The sequence below is a fragment of the Myotis lucifugus genome, unplaced genomic scaffold (genome assembly GCF_000147115.1).
Source record: "Myotis lucifugus unplaced genomic scaffold, Myoluc2.0 scaffold_245, whole genome shotgun sequence".
In the NCBI taxonomy this organism is placed as follows: domain Eukaryota; kingdom Metazoa; phylum Chordata; class Mammalia; order Chiroptera; family Vespertilionidae; genus Myotis; species Myotis lucifugus.
The window spans coordinates 1,190,569-1,213,895 of NW_005871293.1; the positions used below are offsets into that span (position 1 = coordinate 1,190,569).

At 36.7% G+C, this 23,327-nt stretch overlaps 1 protein-coding gene across 1 annotated transcript in view; it reads right to left on the reverse strand.

Moving 5' to 3' along the window:
- Positions 1–22,855, reverse strand: part of KCND2 (potassium voltage-gated channel subfamily D member 2) — a 497,728-nt gene extending 474,873 nt beyond the window's left edge. Inside the window, exon 1 of the mRNA XM_006098701.3 lies at positions 21,333–22,855. Within this exon, the coding sequence (XP_006098763.1) occupies positions 21,333–22,447 (1,115 nt within the window). The 5' untranslated portion in view covers positions 22,448–22,855. The remainder of the gene's footprint in view (positions 1–21,332) is intronic.
- Between the last annotated feature and the right edge of the window lie 472 nt (positions 22,856–23,327).

The following is a 23,327-nucleotide window of genomic DNA, read 5'->3' on the forward strand; positions in this document are numbered from 1 at the left end:
AGAAAGAAAGAAAGAAATCTTTATTTAACATCTATGATTGGCTAAGCAATGTTCGAGGCATTGTTATAAAACCTCCAGGCAGGGGGGATTTCAACTGAAGTCTGAGGTTCTTTGAAGAGAGAACCTCTGTCACCCTAAACACAACAGGTACAGGTTAGGGCATTCGAGATCCATGGATGTTCTTTTTTATTTTGTTCCTAGGGATACTACAAATAAATAAATACAATCTAGGCTAAGAAACGAATTATCTTTTAAGTGTATGTCTATTTCTTCAATAAAACAGATCCTTCTAAACTAAGATAAAAATGAGCAGAAAACATAGACAACTGAAATATATCTTGGAATAAAAATTACAACAAAATTAATATGCATCTTGGTTGCTAAACAATATCTGGGACTGGTTTGGGTGGAATAATATAGTTTTTGAACTTATTTTTGTTGTTCATTTCCTTAGTAAATTTCATACCTTAGCAATATGCTGGGTTTTAAAGAAATTCCCCTTAACTTGGGGGAAAGAGTATCCTCTTTTAATTTTACTTCCCTTAAACCTAAAATGCCTGGCTATTGTGACACCTATTGCCTGGCTATTGTGACACCTTTACAGAAATTTGTTTTGAATGTGTTTTGAACCCCCAACAACAAAAAGCACCAAAAACAAACAAACAAACAAACAAAAACCAAAGTTACAAAACCATTTTGTTTTTAATATTCCAGATTTTCATAGATGGTCAGAACTTCGAAGCATGGTGTGTGTACTAATTGGCTTATGTTTATGTCTGGCCTAAGGTGCAAGGGAAGGACATCTGTTCATGGTTTCTTTGGGAAGATAAGCATATTTGTTCATTTTGTGTCTCAAGACTCAAATCTTTGGCAAAAACATAAGGATTTTTACTGGCATACCTAATCAGGGACATGAATTTTTTTGGTGAATTTTCTCTGATATTCTCCTAAAACTTCATATTAAAATGCAGACATGCTTCCAATATTACTAATCATCAGAGAAATGCAAATTAAAACCACAATGAGATGTCACTTCACACCTGTCAGAATGGCTATCATCAATAAATCAACAAACAACCATTGTCGGCAAGAATATGGAGAAAAGGAAACCCTTGTGCACTGTTGGTGGGAATGCAGACCGGTGCAGCTATTGTGGGAAGGAGTATGGAGTTACCTTAAAAAATTAAAAGTGGAACTGCCTTATGGCCCAGTGATTTCACTTACGGGTATATATCTGAAGAAACTCAAACCACTAATTTGAAAGAATAAATGCACCCCTGTGTTTATTGCAGCATTATTTATAATAAACAAGAAACAGAAGCAAACCAAGTGCCCATCAATAGGTGAGTGGATAAAGAAGAGTGGTACATATGCACAATAGAATATTACTTGGCCATAAAAAGTATGAAATCTTACCAGCTGTGACATCATGGATGAACCTAGAGGTTATTATGCTAAGTGAAATAAGTGCTCACCAGCAGATGAGTGGATAAAAAAGGTATGGTACATTTACACCATGGAATACTATGTGGCAATAAAAAAGAAAGAACTCTTACCATTTGCAATGGCATGGATGGACCTAGAGAATATTATACTGAATGAAATAAGCCAGTCAGAGGAAGATAAGTATCACATGATCTCACTCATGTGGAATCTAATGAACCAAATAAACTGATGATCAAAAATAGACCCAGAGACATAGAAGCATGAACAGTCTGTTGAACCTCAGAAGGAAGGGAGGGGAGGGTGGATGGGAAGAGATCAACCAATGAACTTGCATGCATATATGCATAACCCATGGACACAGAGGATGGGGTGGTGAGGGCCTGACTTGGGGCGGGGGAAGCGGACTAGAAGAAGATAATGGGGGGGAAAGGAGGACCTATGTAACACTTTCAACAATAAAGATTTTTTTAAAAAAGAAAAATTTTAAAAAGAAATGCTATACAGGACATTAGGTAAAACTATAAAACTGGAACACCAAGAATAATTTAGGAAAAATATTATGCATCAATGTTAAACTACTAAAATGAGTAACCGTCCTATGGTATATAAAGCAAAATCCTTAATTTTAAGAAATACTCAGTTAAGTTTTGGGAAGTTAAAGCCCATCATGTATGTAACTTTACTCTGAAAAAAAGTATAGGAAATATAATATGGAGAGAGAGAGAGAGAGAGAGAGAGAGAGAGAGAGAGAGAGAGAGAGAATGAAACAAATGACAAAGAAAATGACAAAGAAAATGAGGAAACTGGTAAAAGTGTTTGATTTTAAATAAAGGAATATTTAAAACATTCTTATAAAAAATTCCAGAACATTTTCTATTGCTTTTGGTTTCAGCTTTTTATTTTAGCTAGAAGAGTTTGCCTGCTTTTTTTTAATGTTAGTTCTAGCTGTTTAAACTTAAACATGTTTTCAGTGGAATGTTGGTTTTGTCATTTCCGTTTTATTAATTGTTTCGCTTATTTTCTTTTATCTCTCTTGCCAATTCAAATGTGGCAAAGAGAGAGTGAGGGGGGCAGTCAATGCCCTGTATGAAAAAATAACACCGTTTATGTCTGTGGGAGCGGTGCCTGCACAGAGCAGGGGCCCAATAAACAGTAGACTCTCCTACTCCATTAAAAGTGTCAGATTACATCCTTACCTCTCTCTCTCTCTCTCTCTCTCTCTCTCTCTCTCTCTCTCTCTTTCTCTCTCTGTATGTATATGTCTCTGTCTCTATCCAGATATATTCTGTTCAGGAAGAGAGTCCTTACGAGGGTTTATAAGAATGTTTTTCCTATTTATCTGACTTGGTATAAACCTGCATCATCTAACTAATCTCACTTTAAACCAAGATTTCAAAATGTCATGTCTTGCCTTCTGATCTTAACACTAAGGAACACTTGAGTTTGCCTGAGAGTATACTAGTATTTATCAGCACTATTGTGCTCGAAACATAACTTCTGACTATAGGTTTCCTTTTGTATAAAAGTTGATGACCTGAAATCCTGTAACCATAGCTGATGAGATACCATCCTCCAAGGCAGGAAATGAATTTCAATTCCTGGCCATGTTAATTGTCGATCACTTTCACAAGACAGGGCTCCTTACCCTTAGGCCTCGTGGGAAAAGGTGCATGCATACTTCAGTTTGGACATGCTAACGGCCATGAAAAGCCAATTAAAAAGCTCAACATCAAATCAGCCATTCAGCAAATTTTTACATGCAACTTCCTCTGTGCTCAATTACAATATAAGAACCCACCAATCATCTGTTGTTTTTTTATCTTCAACTCGTCCGCAATTTAAATTTCTAACATGTGACTAAAAATTATCCTCTTTGGAAAGTAAAGCCTTTTAAAATCAACTTTCTGCTTCTATAGAAGAAAATAAAAGAGAAAAAAATGACCCAAGTAAATTCTCATCTCATGAGCTTTAGATCATGTTCAGACATGATGCTGTCTTGCTTCTCATAAGCTCTTCCCTTCTTCTGAGCCTCTAACATCAGACTGCGAGTTTCCTATTCTCATTATGATCAACTGGTCAGTTAACTTGTGCGTACACTAGGAAAGCTCAGGCCACCTATTCCTGACAGTGTTAGGAAATCAGTAACATTAAAAACTCAAAATCCTCAATTTCCAAAAGGAAGCAGTGTCTTCTTTATCCCAGCTGTTCTCCAGAACACCGGTACCAATGGTTATCACCCGTGAAACCTTATTCCTCAGCACACGATCGGATTGGGCTTTTGCAATAAAGAATCAGGTTACCACCTATATTCAAGATGATTGAATTTCTACTTTATTGACATATTAATTAAATAATATTGAAAACTAGCACTTTCACTAATTTGACCAGATCATTACTTTAAATGGTTTGTTTTTACCTCCTTTCAAAATTGCAACTCAAGGTTAATAATATTCCAGGATGATAACAGTAGAGACAGGCTCAACATACATTCTTCCAGATAGTGGTTCTTAAAATTTGATGTGAGAAGTAAAAATGCAGTTGTCATGGTTCTCACTTCCAGAGGCTATTTAAATTGTTTTAGGTGAATGCCAAGAATCTGCATTTTTAATAAGTATCCTGGATGACTCTAATTCTGGTGATCTTCAGTCCACACTAAGAATTTGCTAAACACTATATGTGAACCTTGTAATGATCTCGAAGTATATTTTAATCAAGACATTTATATTTCCTTTGAAAACACCTTTGTATTCTTACAGTATTATTATGTACTTTACATTGTGAAAGTTTATATACTATATGGCCAACATAAAAATAGTTCTAAATAATTTGTGAAATTAACGGTTCCTTACATTGCTAAAAAGCCTGCTCTACTCCTCAGGGAGTGAGATACTTTCCTTTATTGGATAAATAGAGCTTTACTTTGCTTCTTTTTACTTTACTGTGCTGTACTTTGCTTCTTTTCTTTAGCTGCCAGGAAAATCAGAACTTATTTTACGCTCAGTAGCGCTTCATTTAACTTAACTTTTATTCTCCATCATTTCCCCTTCATATTTAACAGTTGTTTACTTAATCTTTTTGATTCATTTGACAGTAAATTGTTTCAAATCCTCTTTGCAAATCGGCAGAGTAAGCAATAAGAAAGGAATGATTAAGTATTTCATGTCAAAACAAGGTTGCTAGAGACAGAGAATTTTTATAATTTGGTACCCAAATTTATTAACTGTTGAATTTTTAGCAACAAAAAGTTTGGTATGGTGACTCAAAATTCCAGTTCCTAATTGGAAATATCTATTGATTTAAGATGTGTTTTCAATTACTAACTCTTCATCGTCAACAATCATGTTCTGCCTAATTGTCTATTGGGTGACTGCCACTAGAGACTTCTTCTTTTCCTTTTACTGAGAACCTCCCTCTCTCCCTACCTGCTTTTCTTCATTCCTCCCTCCCTTCCTTCTTCTCTCTATCTTTAAAGCTGCACGTTTTTAGTGTCTACAACTTGATAAGTTTGTGACTAAACATACACCGATGAAAAGCATCACCACCATCAAGGCCACGGACATGTCTGTCACCTCCCAAAGTTTCCTCCTGCTCCCTTACTACTTTTTCTTATGCAAAAAATCTATTACCTTTAATATTATTTTAATATCACATATTTAATAATAACATAACAGCAATCTCTCATATAGCACCTACATAGAAGGTAATGTTCTAAGAACTTCACATATTTACATTTAATTTATATAAGCGCTATGACGTAGATATTGCTCACCTATTCTTACAGATGAGGAATATCAGGCAAACAGAGTTTAAGTAACTTGACCAACGTCATACAACTGTGATATATTTAGGATGTTTTTGAGTGAAACATCAAAGGGTTATTGTAGGAGAGGGTCCTACTTTTAAATAACATCTCATAACGTTTTCATATAGAAAAGTACAAAGAGCGAAGACCCTGAATGTCACCAAAGAGCCCTCTTTTAACAGAAGTTCTATAAGTTGATGATGAAAAAACCTTTTTAAAATAACAAAAGGTACAACATGAAATATAAAATGATTCTTATCACCCACATACCCAGACTTCTTAAAAGGATTGTCATCAATAGTTCATTTTGTGTCCTCTCAGAAAAATAAAAGGAGAGGGAATGTGTATTCACATGCATATACCATAATACATAGCCATACATTTTGTATTGATGTATGTGTGTGCTTGTGTTTCTTATATGTATATTTGAGTATACACTGTACATTCATACATATTTTAGTAATATTTAAAACAATAGGTATAAATTCAGAAACTGGGCACTGAATAATTAATGAGGAGACAGAAATAAAAGAAATGTGAATATCTATAAAGTGATTTCTTAATGAACTCAAAGTTTGGCATAAAGTAGTATATATTAGAGCATATTGCCAAAATTTGCTATTTGACTGAAAAAGAAGACTTCCTTTGTTTTTGAAATAAAATAATCTTACTTTTCATTTAGGTGATTATAAAGGTAGTCAGACATTTTACATTTAAATAATAAAGTTCTTTGCAAAATCAATAGGCACTTTAGGACCATGCCAATCCTGAATAAAGTGCTTTATTTCCATAAAGGAGGGTTTATAACCATTTTCTAAATTACATTCTTCTTCTTTTTATTAGAATATTTACTGTTATCTCCTGACATTTCACATCAAATTCATACAATTTTTAAAGCCAAAAGCACAGATGCTATATTTTAGAAAGACAACAGGTCAATATACATACACTCTAAGTTAATTATGCTTTCTAAAAGAATTGCCTTTTGCCCTGGCCGGTTTGGCTCAGTGGATAGAGTGTTGGCCTACAGACTGAGGGGCCTCAGGTTCAATTCTGGCCAAGGGCACATGCCCAGGTTGCAGGCTCCATCCCCAGTGTGGGGTTTGCAGGAGGCAGCCGATCAATGATTCTCTCTCATCATTGATGTTTCTATCTCTCTCTCTCCCTCTCCCTTCCTCTCTGAAATCAATAAAAATACATTTTAAAAAATAAAGATAAAAGAATTGCCTTTTATTACAAACATAAAAAATTGCAAGATTACCTATAAAGGTTTGAAAATAATACTCATTTTCATAATTAAGAATTGCCTAAAATAAAAGTAATTTCCCCTTGACATTTATTCATATATCCTATTTCATAGTGATGTATCCCCTCTGAATGCCTATGAGATACCTGGAAATTAGCAAAATTTTTAAAACCACAGTAATATTCTGATAAACTATACAATATGAATGGAGAATATGAATATTTCTTGGTTGTAGATGAATGCAAAAAGTTACATGTTATAAATATACCTAAAAAGTGTCATTTTATAAAATACTATGAAATATCAGAAAACCAATTGAATATCAACTCCAATTCTGATTCTTAATTTCACAAAAATGAATAAATCAAAGCCTTGTGAGATATTTTCAGATTTGATATTTTTCATATTATTCTCTTGGATATGGTTGGCCTTAAGTTGAAACATAGAGTTAAAGTTATTAAATATTTCCATATATTTAGCTTCAATTTATGTAGCAAGATGAAAAAAAACCAGTCCCCCATCAAAATTAACAAAGGATACTAATTATGAGTGTAATTGCAGTAACAACTTCATATCAGGCAAAGGACAGGGAACGCACAGGCGTTTTACGTTTTCCTTGTGATGGCCCTCGCAAATCCTGGCTTGTTGCATCAGAAATACAACCTCTGTATAGAACTGTTGGGTGGGATGGAGAATTACCTGGAGAGTAGATGTAGTAAGGAGAATACAGCAGTGAGATGCCACACTGAATTTCCTTACATTCAAGAACTGTTTTTACAAGTTGCTCATCTGGGAAGCTACCATAATTATCTGTTTGTATTTTTATGCTGTTGATCCAATTCTTGTTCTTCTGACCTAAGTTCTCTCCAATTTTTCATTCTTTATTATGTTTTACTCTGCAGCATGGTGATCCTTACCAAAGCAGTCTCTGTATGTTTTCATTATACATTGGCTACACACCGGGTCCCAATGTAACTTGGAGTAAAAAATACATATCCTCTGGCAATTTTCACAGATTTAAAAACATAGAAACCATTTTTCTTTCAAACTCATAAAAATAACAAAACACCTGATGAGAATATATATGTACCTGCTGCAATGGTAGAAAAAAATAAATGAAAATTTTCTAAATAGAATCCAAAGCATAGGTGATATTCTTGAACACTGACATTAGAATTGAAAACTGTAAATCTGCAAATCTATATTCAAAATAAATAATAATCTTCATCATTTCCAAAACAGCTCCATATCTATTGAGAACCAATTTTATCTTTTCAGCAAAAAAAAAAAAAATCATTTTTCATTTGAACTAGTTTTATTTTTGTCAGATAGGAATAATTTAATCATGCATGCTTATAAAATACTCCATTTTTCTGGAAAATCTCATGAATAACTGGATGTAAATGTTAAGTTAAAGTAAATATGACAAATCTAACAAAAGATGAGGATTTATACATGCTGAATGGCCATTGGAAAAAATTTAAATGTTTCAGACCTTGTGCTCATTTTAACACAGAATTACATCCTGTCCTGTATGCTAATAACTTCCTAATATCTCTCCATTATGTCTTAAATGAAACCAGAAGTCTTGATTATGGCCTGTAACATCCTACATCCTCTTGTCCCAACTACCTTTCAGATAGCATTTGCTACTAAGCCCCTCCCTCCCTTTGCTTCAATTACAGCGACCTTAGGTGAAATATACCAAGCCTCCTTTCACCTTGAGTTCTTTATACTTCTTTTCTCTCTTCTTCTAAAGCTCTTTATCCAGATACTCACAGAAGTCACTTTACTCCCTTCAGTTAGTCATCAGTTTATATAGTCCCCTTAGAAAGGCCTTGTCTGTCCCCTATTTAAAATAATACACTTCTTACTCTGATTTATTTTGCTTATAGCAGCCACCATTACCTAGAATTATATATTTCTATGCTTATTTTCTGCCTCCCCCACTAGATTACAAGGTTCTTAAGGTTAGGAAGTTGGCAGTTATGTTTACTATTGAGGTCAATGACAGGTAGTACGTGATCAACAAAATATGTTAAATTGAATTGAGCTCTATGAGTCACATTTTGATTCCCTAAAAGTACATGCTACTGATAAAACTTTGGGTTTACGAAAGCACTATTCCTGTTATTCTTAAAAATGAATAAAGTGAGGAAGATGGAAGAATCAGGCACACATAAAAGCAAAAAAGGCAAGACCCTTTACTTTTAGAGCAAAACCTTCCCATCCTATTAGACATTATTTCAACTGTCATCTTATACCTTCAGTGTTATTTTTTCTCATTACTAACTTCTGATAACTCACCCCCTATTCTCCCCCACACTCTTTATGATTGGAATCTTCTTTATATAACAGACCTGTCAAAATTTCCACTGCAAAATGGATTGCACCATGCCAGGATATGTAGCTACATGTATTCTGTATACCTGCCTTTTAATCTCTTATAATAGGAACTTCTTCCCGAGAGAGGCTACATTTATCTTCTATGTCATTTACAGATAATAGTTTACTATTTTTAAACAATTTCTTTTTATTCGTAAATGAGTGGACCTGCATAAAGAAAAAAAGTGCCACCGCGTATTTACTGTGTAAGAGAAAGAACACCTTCCTTGTCATAAAGTGTCATCAAAGTATTTTTTCACCTACGGGCTCCTTGCCTGCTAATATTTAGATAGGAAGCTGAGCTTGAAAGAGAAGGCAGACCATTCCTGTGCTGATTACTTACATTATAAGATATCTCCATATGCTTCCCAGAGGCACCTGCACTTTACCCAGCCTTCACCAGAAAGCAAACTGATTAAGGAAAAAGACACTGACAAACTATTAATTCTAATATTTGCAGAAAAATTACTATCAAAAATGGAGAAGTCTCATAGCCCTCCCTAAACTAAAAAGAGTATGGTGTAGTACACTCAAAGATAAAATGTTCAAATAATAAAGTTCACTTTTTAACATTGAACAAAGCGAAAGATTAGCTTAGTAGATTACCGCTAAAGTTGAGGTGGCACAATTCCCTGGCTAGGGAGCTCGCTCCATGGTGTGCAGTTATCATCTCATGCCATGATCAGCAACACATTAATATAGATTTTTCTACACATGGGTATTGAACTAGTGGGTTTATAACAAGATATAAACCCAAACCTCAAAAGCCCGTCAATCTAGTTAAGAAGGCAAGAAGTAAAACCACACTTTATATATAAAAAAGCATTTATTAATGTCAAGAGTAATTCCAACTACACATTATACAGGCTTGGGAGGTTGAAAAGGCTTCATGGAGAAGTTCAATGTTAAAGGCTGGTTCTCAAAGGAGACAACTAAAGGGCAACAAATCCCAATGGAATCTACTGAAGCCAAGAACAGCATGGATGTGCACAGAAAGGTAGATGGTGTTTTATCTCTGGATTTATTTTCAATATCAGACCATATCCCACACTGCCAAGTCTAGCTGCTGAAACCAGTGGGCCAGTGGGAGAACAGTATATATATATATATATGAAACAATGTAAGACAGGGAGAGGAGAGAAAAAAGAGTGAATCATTTTTAGAGCTCTGAAGGAAAAATAATACTCGTTTTTCAGTAAATACTCCTTTTTCTTTCAATGAAAGAGAAGTTAAATTGTAGAGTTTTAACAACCACCATGCCAAAGATTTTTCAGGTGATTTAGGTAAAAAAAAAATTTGATTTACTTTCTCCTCCATCACGCCAGGTAGTTTGCGGACAAATGGCCTAAGAGTTCACCAGATGAGAACACATGGGTGTATTATATCAACTGGAAATCATCCTGGAAAACCTCAGTACTGTGTGAATGAATACAGAGCAGCAGTGATAGTGAAGAATATGGAGTGAGTCACAGACAGTAGAGCTAGGAGAGAAATGCATATTAATGGCATAAAAAGGAAATGTATTCCTTTTCTTATCCCGGTAGCATCAGCAGTAGCCCCCAAGTTATTAGTGTACATTCTTATATAATGCCTTAAGGCCTTCAAAAAAAAAAGGAGTCAAGAATGAAATGTCAAATAATCCTGCTGCTATTTAATTGCCTAACTATGAGCAATCCACAAAATAAATCTTGTGTGTGTAAAATGATTGGTTTTAAATAAATAACTGCAAAATTTTCTATTATCAGGAATTCAGAAATTAGGTCAACAGTAATTTGGTCTTCAATAACTTATTTTCAAAAATGAGTGTAATTAAGAGCAAAGTTTACACAAATATAAAATACATGACATCAGAATTGAATAAAATAACTATACAAAAATAAGTATAATACCAAGTCAATATTTAGTCTAAAGGGAAATCCTAAAAAGAAAAAAAATATATCATAGACCCACTGAAAATGAGAAAATGGCCCAGTCTCTAAGGTACTCTGCTGAGAAAACACATTATCTCTTCTAAACATACTTCTGTCTGTCAACAAAGTAAATGCTTATAAAAGAAATTAAGATGCATACATTTTTTTAAATGTACTCATTTAAAAATATGTACGTCTTTATCTAGTTTTGGAATTCAGGTAAATGTAAAACATCACATAAAATGTAAGATAAAAATCATATGATCATATCAATAGATGCAGAAAAAGCATTTGACAAAATCCAGCACCCACTTTTTATTTAAAAAAAAATTCTCAGCAAAGTGGAAATGGAGGGATCATCCTTTCACATAATAAAGGCCGTATATGACAACCCCACAGCCAATATCATAGTCAATGGGCAAAAACTAGAAGTGTTTCCCTTAGGCTCAGAAACAAAACAGGAATGTCTGCTTTCACCACTTTTATTCAACACTAGAGGCCCGGTGCATGGATTCGTGCACTGGTGGGGTCCCCCAGCCTGGCCTGCGCCCTCTCTCAATCCAGGACCACTTGGGGGATGTAGGACTGCCAGTTTCAGCCCTATCCTCGCAGGCCAAGCCAAGGGACCCCACAGGCCTATAGTATGCATATAAAATCTTTGGTTAATCTCTTCCCGCCTTCCCTTTCCTCTGAGATTCATCATTCTGTTTCATGTTTTCATGCCTGTGCATTGAGTGTCTGCCCCCGGTGGTCATTGCATATCATAGCTACTGGTCAAACAGTCAAACAGTCGAATGGTCACTTAGGCTTTTATATGTATAGCTAGTACTGGAGCCTTATCCACAGGGGATCAGACAAAAAGAAAAATATAAAAGGCATCCAAATTTGACAAGAGGAAATGAAACTGTCATTATTCACAGATGACATGATATTGTACATAGAAAACCCTAAAGACTCTATTTAAAAAAAAACTACTAGATTTAATAAAAGAACTTGACAAAGTAGCAGGATACAAAATTAACATCCAGAAATTGATGACATTTTTATACACCAATAATGATCTCTCTGAAAGAGAAACAAAACAAACAAACAAAATCTCTTTACAATTGCAACAGATACAAAAAAATAAGATACCTTGAAAGAAATTTAACCAGGAGATAAAAAGACCTGTATTCATAAAACTACAGAACACTGAAAAAAGAAAAGAAAAGACGAAGATAAAAACAAATGGAAAAATATTGCATGTTCATGGAGTGGAAGAATTAGCATTATTAAAATGTCCATACGACCCAAAGCAATCTATAGATTCAACACAATTCCTATTAAAATACCAACAGCATATTTCACAGATCTAGATCAAATTCTCCAAAAATTTATATGGAACCAAAAAAAAAAAGAACCCAAATATCTGTAAGCAATCTTAAGAAAGAACAAAATTGGAGGGATCATAATACCGATATCAAATTATACTAAAAAGCCATTAAAATCAAAACAGCCTAATACTGGCACTAGGAACAGGCACATAGTTTAAAGGATCAGAACAGAGAACCCAGAAATTGACCCAAACCATTATACTCAATAAATATTTGATAAAGAAGGCAAAAGCATACAATGGAGTAAAGACATCTCTTCAATAAATGGTTCTGGGGAAACTGGACAGACACATGCAAGAAAATGAAACTAGACCACCAACTTATACCATACACAAGAACAAACTTAAATGTAAGTCAGGAAACAATAAAAAATCTAGAAGAAGCCATAGGCAGCAAAACTCAGACATCACTAATAACAATATGTTCATCAATACATCTTCTAGGGCAGGGTTGGGCAACCTTTTTGTGAGTGCGTGCCCAAACCAGCAAAATCTCTGACTCAAAATACTTCTGCATGCCAACCCTAATTTTTTGAGAACATGTTATGCCTCCTTGATATCTCTTAAGGTGTACGTATGTGAAGAACCTTGAAGAAATAATAAAATTCATTCGAGCAACAAAAACACAGTATATGATGATGAACACATTTATTTTTTAATGTATACATGTACACTGATAGTACGACAGAAAACTCTATGACTCCGTTTGATATTATCAGTGGGACTTTTGCTGCTGCATCACTGATGACAGAGATTTTACATCAGGTTTATATTTCGTGACCTTCAGAGATATGCACGAGCTACTACTTTCATCCGTCAGGCTACTCCTATTATGAGACTTAACAAAATTCATCACTGAGAACAAAGATTCACAAGCTTATGTGGATGAAACCAAAACACTGGTCAGATCTAGGAAGACAGGGAGAGTTAAGGCAGAGGCATAGAAATTGCTCTTCCCCTCTCTCGTCAATCCATGTCTATGGTCTTTAAGATAACTTGTTATGTAAAATTATTTATTTATCTAAGATGAACCTACACTGAATTTATCTGAAAAATAAAAAAGTCGATATTAAGAAAAAAATTGTAAATGGAAGATTATAAGAGAGGGTTTCGCATGACAGCAAAAGTTACTGGCGTGCCATGTTTGGCACACATGCCAGGGGTTGCCCACCCCTGTCCCAGGGAAAGGTAAACAAAGGAAAAAAATAAACAAATGGGACTATATCAAACTAAAAAGCTTCTGAACAGTAAAAGAAACCGACAACAAAATGAAATGGAACTGCTGTTTGATCCAGTGATCTCACTTCTAGGAATATCCTAAGAATCCCGAAAGATCAATCAGAAAAAATATATACACCCCTATGTTCATAGTAGGGCTATTTACAATAGCAAAGATCTGGAAACAGCCCATGTGCCCATAGTCCATGAGTGGATAACAATGCTGTGGTACACTTACACAATGGCATACTATGCAGCTGTAAAAAGGGACCTCTTACTATTTTCAACAGCATGGGGGCACCTGCAGAATATTATGCTAAGCAAATGGTCCAGTCAGAAAAAGACAAGTATCACATGATCTCACTTGTATGTGGAATCTAACAAACAGAATAAATTGATGAACAAAATAGATCCAAAGATATGGAAAAATGGAAAAGACTGATGAATCTTAGAGGGAGGGGGTGGCAGGAAGAGATTAACCAAAGAATTTATATGCATATATGCATAACCCATGGACACAGACAATAGTGCAGTGAAAGTGAAGGCCTGGGATGGGGGTGAGAGCGGGTTGGAGGGTGTCAATTGCGGAGGGGGACATCTGTAATACTTTCAACAATAAAGATATATTTTAAAAAATAAAGTAGACAAAAAATATGTATGTCATGTCAAATACTGTCTCTAAGCAAATGACAAAAGCAAAATAAAGCCATGATTTGGTTATCTGTATTGCTAAAAGATGAATACATATATATCCCATTGTTCTACATTTCTTTAAAAGTTCATTTTCAACTACCATCAATTAATATGCTCTATAAAGAGCTCTATAAAAAAGGCCCTAGCTGGCTTGGCTCAGTGGATAGAGCATCAGCCTGTGGACTGAAGGGTCCCAGGTTCGATTCCATTTCCCATATTGTAAAGATCTTTTTGATCAACATGTTAGCAATATTTATGTAAGATGCTGGCCAGGAGAAAATAATTCCATATTGATGTTTCTATCTCCCTCTCCTCCCTTCCTCTCTGAAATCAATAAAGAAATATATATATTTAAAAAAGAGCTCTATAAAAATATGTTGTAGTATGCCAAAATAAAAATGGATGTTACTCATAGCATGCTCTTCAATAGATAAATAAATTTTGTTACTTCCCATATTGTAAAGATCTATTTGATCAACATGTTAGCAATATTTATGTAAGATGCTGGCCAGGAGAAAATAATTCCATCCATTTTCAGTAACAGCTGGGTAAAGTAAAAGTCTCTACACAAATGACTCTGCAAGATATGCTCCCAACATTCCCCCAAGGCTGTGTAGTCCGAATAGTGGTAAATAACAAGAAGATATTCAAAAGATTATTCTTCTTTTGAATAATATATATTTTATAACATATACGTTATGTAACAATCTATTTTATATGTTATAAAATATACTAGAGCAGGGGTGGGCAAACTTTTTGACTCGAGGGCCACAATGGGTTCTTAAACTGGACCGGAGGGCCGGAACAAAAGCATGGATGGAGTGTTTGAGTGAACTAATATAAATTCAAAGTAAACATCATTACATAAAAGGATACGGTCTTTTTTTTTTTTTTTTTTTAGTTTTATTCATTTCAAACGGGCCGGATCTGGCCCGCGGGCTGTAGTTTGCCCACGGTTGTACTAGAGGCTTGGTGCACAAAAATTCATACACTCCAGGGAGTCCCTCAGCCTGGCCTGCGCCCTCTTGCAGTCCGGGACCCCTCAGGGGATGTCCACCTGCCAGTTTAGGCCCGATTCCCCAGGGAGTGCACGCAGTTGGGCATCCTTAGCACTGCTGAGGTGGCAGGAGAGGCTCCCGCCACAACCACTGCACTTGCAGCCGCAGCTTTCAGCGGGCTTGTGGCTGAGCCAAGCTCCCCCTATGGGAGTGCACTGACAACCAGGGGGCAGCTCCTGTGTTGAGCATCTGCCCCCTGGTGGTCAGTACGCGTCGTAGCGAACAGTTGTTCTGGGTAGTTCCGCCTTTAGGGTCAATTTGCATATTACCCTTTTATTATATAGGATAACAAATAAAACATTTAATATTTTTATTTGTGTATATGATATTTACAACATATATATATGTATATGTATATGTATATACATATATATATATAAAATCCCACTCCAATTATGCCATTCTAAAAATGGGAATTTCCCTGCTACTTTATTAGGAAAATCACAAAGAAAAATTATTTTGCTTTTTTGTTTTTTTAAAATAGCAAGTTAACAAACCTATTAAAATTAAAATATTATAGAGCTAGTGTTTGAGAGTCTTATAGACAACTACACTAAGTTTTTTCTGGGAGCATAGATGTATCAGTAATTCTACCATATATGTTTCTGATTAATGTATACTATAAATAAACTTTTTTTCCTTTATTTGTTCAGAAATCAGAATGATTTATGTAATTAAATCATTAAGTTTATTCTAAACAAAACTTTACAGAAATGTCACATAGTAACTTTCTTTCCCATATTTAGTATATCTTTATTTTTAAATTAAAGAAGAGGTAATGGCTGCAAAAATGACACTTCTAAGTTCTTAAGTTTTATGTCATGAATAATACATTCCCTATTTTTTGTTTCTTAAAGGGTCTAAATCAGTGGTTCCTAACGTGGGGCACACACCCCACAGGGGGGCAATTTGATTTTTAAGGGGAGCAATTTGAGAATGAGTTATTAATAGTGAATTTTTTGCAATTCTTATGAATCTAGGGGCCTCATATACAGTATAGAAATATATATTGTGACATATTTATGCATTTCAGTTTTCTATTATGTTTTGAAACTTTATTTGCTATTTTTTTCATATCACTTCATACTTTTTAAACAATTTCTTAGTGAGTTCTTCCTCAGTACTTCAACTGTCCTTTCATTCTTTTACTTTTCTCTTTCATAGATACCACATTCTTTGGAAGCTTGTTTAGACCAAGTGAATGGCCTTTTAGGCTTCCTACACGTGAATAGGCATTCCCTTTTTGAATAATAAGACTTATATGTCGGGGGCAGAGGGATATCAGGATTTTAGAGATGCTTAGGTGGGACATGGCCAAAAAAAGGTTGGGAACCACTGGTCTAAATGTTAGTAATCATGACTCAGAATGCAGATACTACCTAACATAAAAATCTCCAATTAATTAATGCCACCTGATACCACTTCTCACTCAAACATCATGCACCTGAGGTACAATGATAAACTGAACCTGAAACTTGTTAAATATATTTTCACAACACTGGGGGTTTTTTGTTGTTGTTTTTATTGGTGACCACTTTGAAATTTCCTAAACTTGGCAACATTTAAGTTCTACCCTACCACCTGCATAAAAAACAAGGCCTGGAAGCTAGCTCCAAAAGGCCATTAGGACACAGGAGGAGTTTCGGGTTCTTTTTTCCCAAGGCAGTATAAGGCAGTAATTCGAGTTTACACTATGGAAAGAAGGGAGGTAGGGTAGTCAGGGCCTAATGCAGGTCAGTATATATGCACAGAAAGGAAGGATGTGGTATGGAGAAACAGATACGCATGGCCAATCAAACACTGTTTTTAAAAATCTGACATTCTTTCTTTTATTGGCTTCTTTTTTAAAAAAATCTTTATTGCTGTATTACATATGTTCTCTTTTTCCCCCCATTGATCTCTTCTAGCCCATCCTTGCCCATCCCCCAGGCCTTCACCATCCTATTGTCTGTGTCCATGGGTTATGCTTATTTCATAAAAGTTTTTTGGGTGCTCTCTTCCCACCGACCCACCCACCCCCGCCTTCCCTCTGAGATTCAGCATTCTGTTCTATGCTTCTATGTCTCTGAATCTATTTTGTTCATCAGTTTATGTTGTTCATTAGATTCCACATATGAGTGAGATAGTGTGATACTTGTCTTTCTCTGACTGGCTTATTTCGCTTAGCATAACACTCTCCAGGTCCCTCCACGCTGTCTCAAAGGGTAAGAGATCCTTCTTTTTGCTACTGCATAGTATTCCATGGTATAAATGTAGCACAGCTTTTTTATCCACTCATCTACTGATGGGCACTTGGGCTGTTTCCAGATCTTAGCTATTGTAAATTACGCTGCTATGAACATAGGAGTGCATGCATTCTTTCTGATTGGTGTTTTGGGTTTCTTAGAATTAACTGAATCTGGAAGAATTAGAAAACCTGAATCGGCCAATAATTACTGAGTAAATTAAGCAGTAATCAAAAAACTCCCAGCAAACAAAAGCCCTTGTCCAGATGACTTTACAGGGCAGTTTTACCAAACATTCAATGAAGAACTAACACCTATCCTCCTCAAACTATTCCAAAAAAAATCCAAGAGAAAGGAACACTTCCAAGCTATTTTTATGAGGCTAGCATTATCCTAATTCCAAAACCAAATAAAGGCACTAAAAGAAAGAGAACTACAGGCCAATATCCCTGATGAACATAAATGCCAAAATCCTCAACAAAATATTAGCAAATGGGATCCAGCAACATATTAAAAAGATCAGACACCATTACCAAGTGGGATCGTTTTTTAACTTTTAAAAAATTGTGCTTTTAATGGTGTTTCTGCTTTAATTGGAAATGGGCTTAAAATTATACTTTATAGTATTCATTTTACCAGCAAGTTGAATAATTTCATTTAGAACAAGCATGGTTAAGTTATAGTATAATGATATACTTAGTATTTCAGCCAGCACAATAGTTCTAAGACAGGTGAATATACAATAGTTCTAAGAAAGACCCATTTCTTCAGACAAAAAGACCAACTGAACATTGTCTAAAATGACCTGAGAGGGAGGAGATAATTCTGTCAATTATGAATTACAAAGCTGTTGGCGATTTCCTCTCTTACTAGTATAGATGTTTGCATGAACTGAAACTTTTGATAACCACTATTTAGAATTCCATTTTCACTTGTATTATCATTAATTGATGAACATTAACTCCATTAAAAATAATGGCCATGTAAAAAGAGCTCAGAAAGTGTAATGGGAAATTCTTGGTCATCTATCAGGCACAGCTTGATATTAGCTTCAACTATGCATATTTTCCAGAAAGTTTTATACCTTATATTTCATCATATAAGTATAAAATTATAGAGTAAAAAATAAATTCAGGCAATGGATTTGTCAAATATGTTCTATCCTTAAATAAAGCTTTGAGTCACAATGCAACCAAAGATAAGAAACAAAGAGGCAGAATTAAAATATATATATTTATAAAATGTATTATAAATATATTTTGATGAGAAACAGAGGACATTTTCCTAAGAAACTGTGCTATATTATAAAACATATGCTTTGTTAAATGTTCATATAATTTTCCAATAAATGGATTGTATTTTGACTGCACAACATTTCTACAACTTAAAAGTATGACTACTATATCCTATCAGGATCACTAATTAGCTTAATTCCTGAAAATTAAACTTGTCAACTTCAATGAAACTTAAATCTTAAAAGTAACTCCCATTTTGCTTCCAAGTTCTGAGAAAGTGTATATTTAATTCTTCTAATCCACTTACATATGAATCATGTGAACTAAATCCATTTCATAGACTTCACTCAGGCATCATGGTTCAGTTTCTTAAATTATTTCAAGAAATAGATGCTTATAAGCATTTTTATTATATAATAATAATGCCATTAATGCTTAGCATTTCCTCATTGTTCTCCTGAAAACAAATATAAAATTCTAGATAAAATAAAAATTTAAAAGTCATTTCAGGAAACAAATTTTAAAATAATACTAACTTCACATGTCTAGAATAGAACGTCTAGCTGGTGAAATTACCATGTCATCACATTCATTATAATAATGCCTATATTCAATCTTATAGACATTATATAGTATTAAAATAACTCACCAGATACTGCTCTACTTCATGAAAAACAGTGCCATTGACACTAGAATTTTAAAAATATATTTCCTTTTAATATTTCTTCCTTTATGTCCTCTTAACACAGAGTCCTTTTTTATTCATATGCACTTCTAATTTGAAATCCTGATATTGGTTTGCACTATCCAATTTAAATATTTCAAGTGACAAAAAGACAACATGACCAAATATATATCCCCTTTGATAAGAATTAAGCACCTACACTATTCTGAATCTTCTTCAAAATTTGTCACAAAATTACCAACAGGATAAAAGAGAAATACAAGCAATAGAATATGGATTTTCACTAATTCATTTTTGAAAATGTACCAGTAGAACTTACAAAAACATGTGAGACTAAATCAAAGTCATGTTATTTTATTTTACTGTATTATAATTTCCTATTTAGCCCAAAATTCTTCACATATAAAATATTCCACTAGTTGGCTAGATGACAACATTGGAAACTCTGTTCAACACAAGATGTCTAAAAAAATTAGGTTGATTTTAACCACATTATCATTTAAAGAAGGCAATTAAATTAGCCAGAAAAACAATACTGAAAAAGCAGCCTTGGGAATAACTTTTTTCTCGTAGCCATTACCAAATCCCTATTGGACTGATTAATTATGCCAGAAAAGAAGCATAAAGCTGAAGAAAGGGCACTATCACTACTTGTCTTATCTAAGAACTCATAAAAGTAAAAGGCTCTAACCATCTTATTAGATTCTCTAATACGTAAATGCTGCTACTTTTCTGCAGTTTGCTTAATATTACTAGTCATTGCATATGTTTCTTTTTGCTCGTGTAAAAAATCTTAATTCCAGCTTAAAATTTTTTCAAACTACTAATTCAGAATATGCCCCTTTGCTTGCAAAACACCATTACCCCCAATAAAAAGCATGCACAAAAGAATTCTAGAAGAAAATTAAAACGCACAAATTTCTATAACACAACCAGCCCTTGGTGACCATCAATCTCACCAGATACTGCTCTACCTGCTAAACCAGCGGTTCTCAACCTGTGGGTCGCGACCATTTGGGGGGTCAAATGACCCTTTCACAGGGGTCGCCTAAGACAATCAGAAAACACATATATAATTACATATTGTTTTTGTGATTAATCACTATGCTTTAATTATGTTCAATTTGTAACAATGAAAATACATCCTGCATATCAGATATTTACATTACGATTCATAACAGTAGCAAAATTACAATTATGAAGTAGCAACGAAAACAATTTTATGGTTGGGGGTCACCACAACATGAGGAACTGTATTAAAGGGTCACGGCATTAGGAAGGTTGAGAACCACTGTTTAATCTAAACATTTATTGAACGATCATGGACCCATTGCCTGATGGGCTCTATAGTTTCTCAAAAAATGGTGGATGACAGTCACTTGCTTCTTTTTTTGAAACTATGAACCTAGAGTCTTAAATAGATTGCAAATATCATTCCACTGCATTTTATAGAGTTGATCAGTTTCAGCCCCGACATTCTAATACTGAATAACTTATCAGCCACAACGAACATGCATATGTAGCAATAGGCACATATGTATTACAAAATTATTTTATAATGATATTTATAATCTATATTTTATAATGTAAAATAAGAATTATAATTCTTAGAGGGAAAACGCATGCCAAAAGTATCTATTCCTATAAAAATGATACTTCAAATGCACATGAAAACTTTTCACTTGAATACACTGGATCACTTTCTGGGCATTTCAATAAATATGGTACATAATCATACCTTTATTGGGGCACAGATTTTGTGTTTTTCATTCTTAGTATGTTTTTATGTACTTATACTTATAATATTGATGATCCGCCTTTACATTCAGGAATTCTACAATTTATTGTATTTATCAACTTTCAGGCATCAGTACTCAACTCCCTGAGTACTTTAATCTCTATATCATATCTCCTTCATAGGTCAAAAGAGTTCCTCAAAACCATTTAGATCACGAGAGAAAAATTATTTCCTCTAATTTACGATATAACTTCAGTGGGTCTCCAATCCCCTCACATAATATCCAAACCTCCATCCCATTTCCCTTGTTGGCACCTACCCTAGTGTTGTCATGGTGACAATGGTATACCAGAAGGCCGCAGGAATGCTGGTGAACTTGGTGGCGGAAGACCCCTTCTCGGCGTAGAACATCACGGTCGCGAAAATGATGATAGCCATGGTGAGCGAGAAGAGCAAGAAGCCCAATTCGGACGCACAGCTCTTGAGGGTGTAGCCCAGGATGCGCAGGCCTTGCGAGTGGCGGGAAAACTTAAAGATCCGGAAGACACGGAAGACGCGGAGGGTGACAAAGGCCCCGCTCACATCCTCATTGTCTGTCATGACCAGCCCGATGTAATAAGGCAGGATGGCCACCACGTCGATGATGCTCATGACGCTCCGGACGAAGCGGTAGCGACTGGGGGCCGCAGCCAGGCGCAGCAGGTACTCCACCGTGAAGATCATGACGCAGGCCGTGTCCAGGCAGAAGAAGGCCACGGCGTACCGCTCCCCGCAGGGCAGCTCCTTGATGTGCCCCGGGCTGGACCCACAGGGCACCGTCTCCACCACGTTCGCGATGACCGAGACGGCGATGAAGAAGCCGGTGACATAGTAGAACACCAGGGCCATCGTGCTGGTGTGGGGGTTCTCGAAGGCCCGCCAGACCTTCTGCCGGGCAGTCATGGTGGGCAGCGCGTTCTCGCCGGTGCTGTCCGAGTCCGCGTCGTCCTGCAGGCGCTCGGCGTTCTCCCGCCGGCGGTCCTTGTACTCCTCGTAGCAGCAGTCGCCGATGATCTCGGGGATGAGGCCAAAGAAGGCCAGCTCTTCGTCGTAGGCGGAGATGCACTCGTGGCGAGGATAGTGGAGCTTGCCGGTGCGGTAGAAGTTCAGGATGTGGCGGAAGATGTCCGGGTCCCGGTCAAAAAAATACTGCTGGGTCTCCGGGTGGTAGAAGAAGTCCCTCTCGGAACTGCCCAGCAGGGTGTCCGGGTACCGCTCCAGGGTGTCCTGCCACGTTTGGAAACGGGTGCCACTCACGTTCAGCACGATCAGAGCGTCCTGGGTCCTTTTTCTCTCCTGCCTCGGGGGAGCTGGCATGGGGCCCGAGGCCACGGGCATCCACCCGATGGCCGCTGCCCTGGCAAAGGGCAGCCATGCCGCTACCCCCGCAGCCATGGTGCCTTGACGTGGAGGCCAGACGGGCAATCGGGCCTGGACAGTAGGTCAAAGTAGCCCCAACCACCCACTCCCTCTGGTCAAGTAAACGCTCCAGAGGAAGGCGGCCCAGGGGTATCACTCCTATTCCTCGGTGGGGCTCCTGGTGAGGTCACAGTTTTCAGGAGGGCAAGTTGCCCTCCAAGACAGCTATTTGCAAAATACAGGGTCCTAGCAATCACGCCCAGACCTTTCCCGGCAGGTGGACCAGGCCACTCCTGGTACAAATAAGTACACAGGTGGCTTTGAATACAACGATTTCTTCAAACAGGTGTCTTTGCTTCCTCCTCTGACACGCGGAGAGCGTGGGGTTGGTTTGCTTTGTGTAGTAGTGTAGAGACAACCAAGGACAGTCGCTCAGTGGTATTCTTACCACGAATCCAGGAACGCTTCCCACCTTCCCTTTGGCTCTTTCCAACCTGCCTTTTTCAAGTGGCCCTTCCCGCCAACGGAGTCTCAAAAAGGCGACCTGTTGTAGCTTCCCAGATGCGATCACCGCCACTGCCCCAGGTCTCTTGGGGAGTCCGGCGGCCACCTCTGTCCCTCGGGCTGTATTTATAGAGGCGGGAGCGCTGTGGGGCGGGCGCGGTGGGGGCTTCCGTAGAGATCCTCCTGCCCTGATCTGCAAGCACCCCTCGTGTCTGCCCGAAGCGTTCGTCCAGTCGCCCCTTCACTCTCTGTTCAAGTTCAGCTCAGGTGCAGGGTGACAGTTCCAGAGCCCGGGAGCTGGCAGCCGCCACCGCCTGGGCGGCAGCAGCATCTGTCTGCACCCAGAACGCGCCTCGCCTGCGGTCCGTCCCTGGCCGAGCGTGCACCCGGGCTGAGTTGCATAGAGACTTTC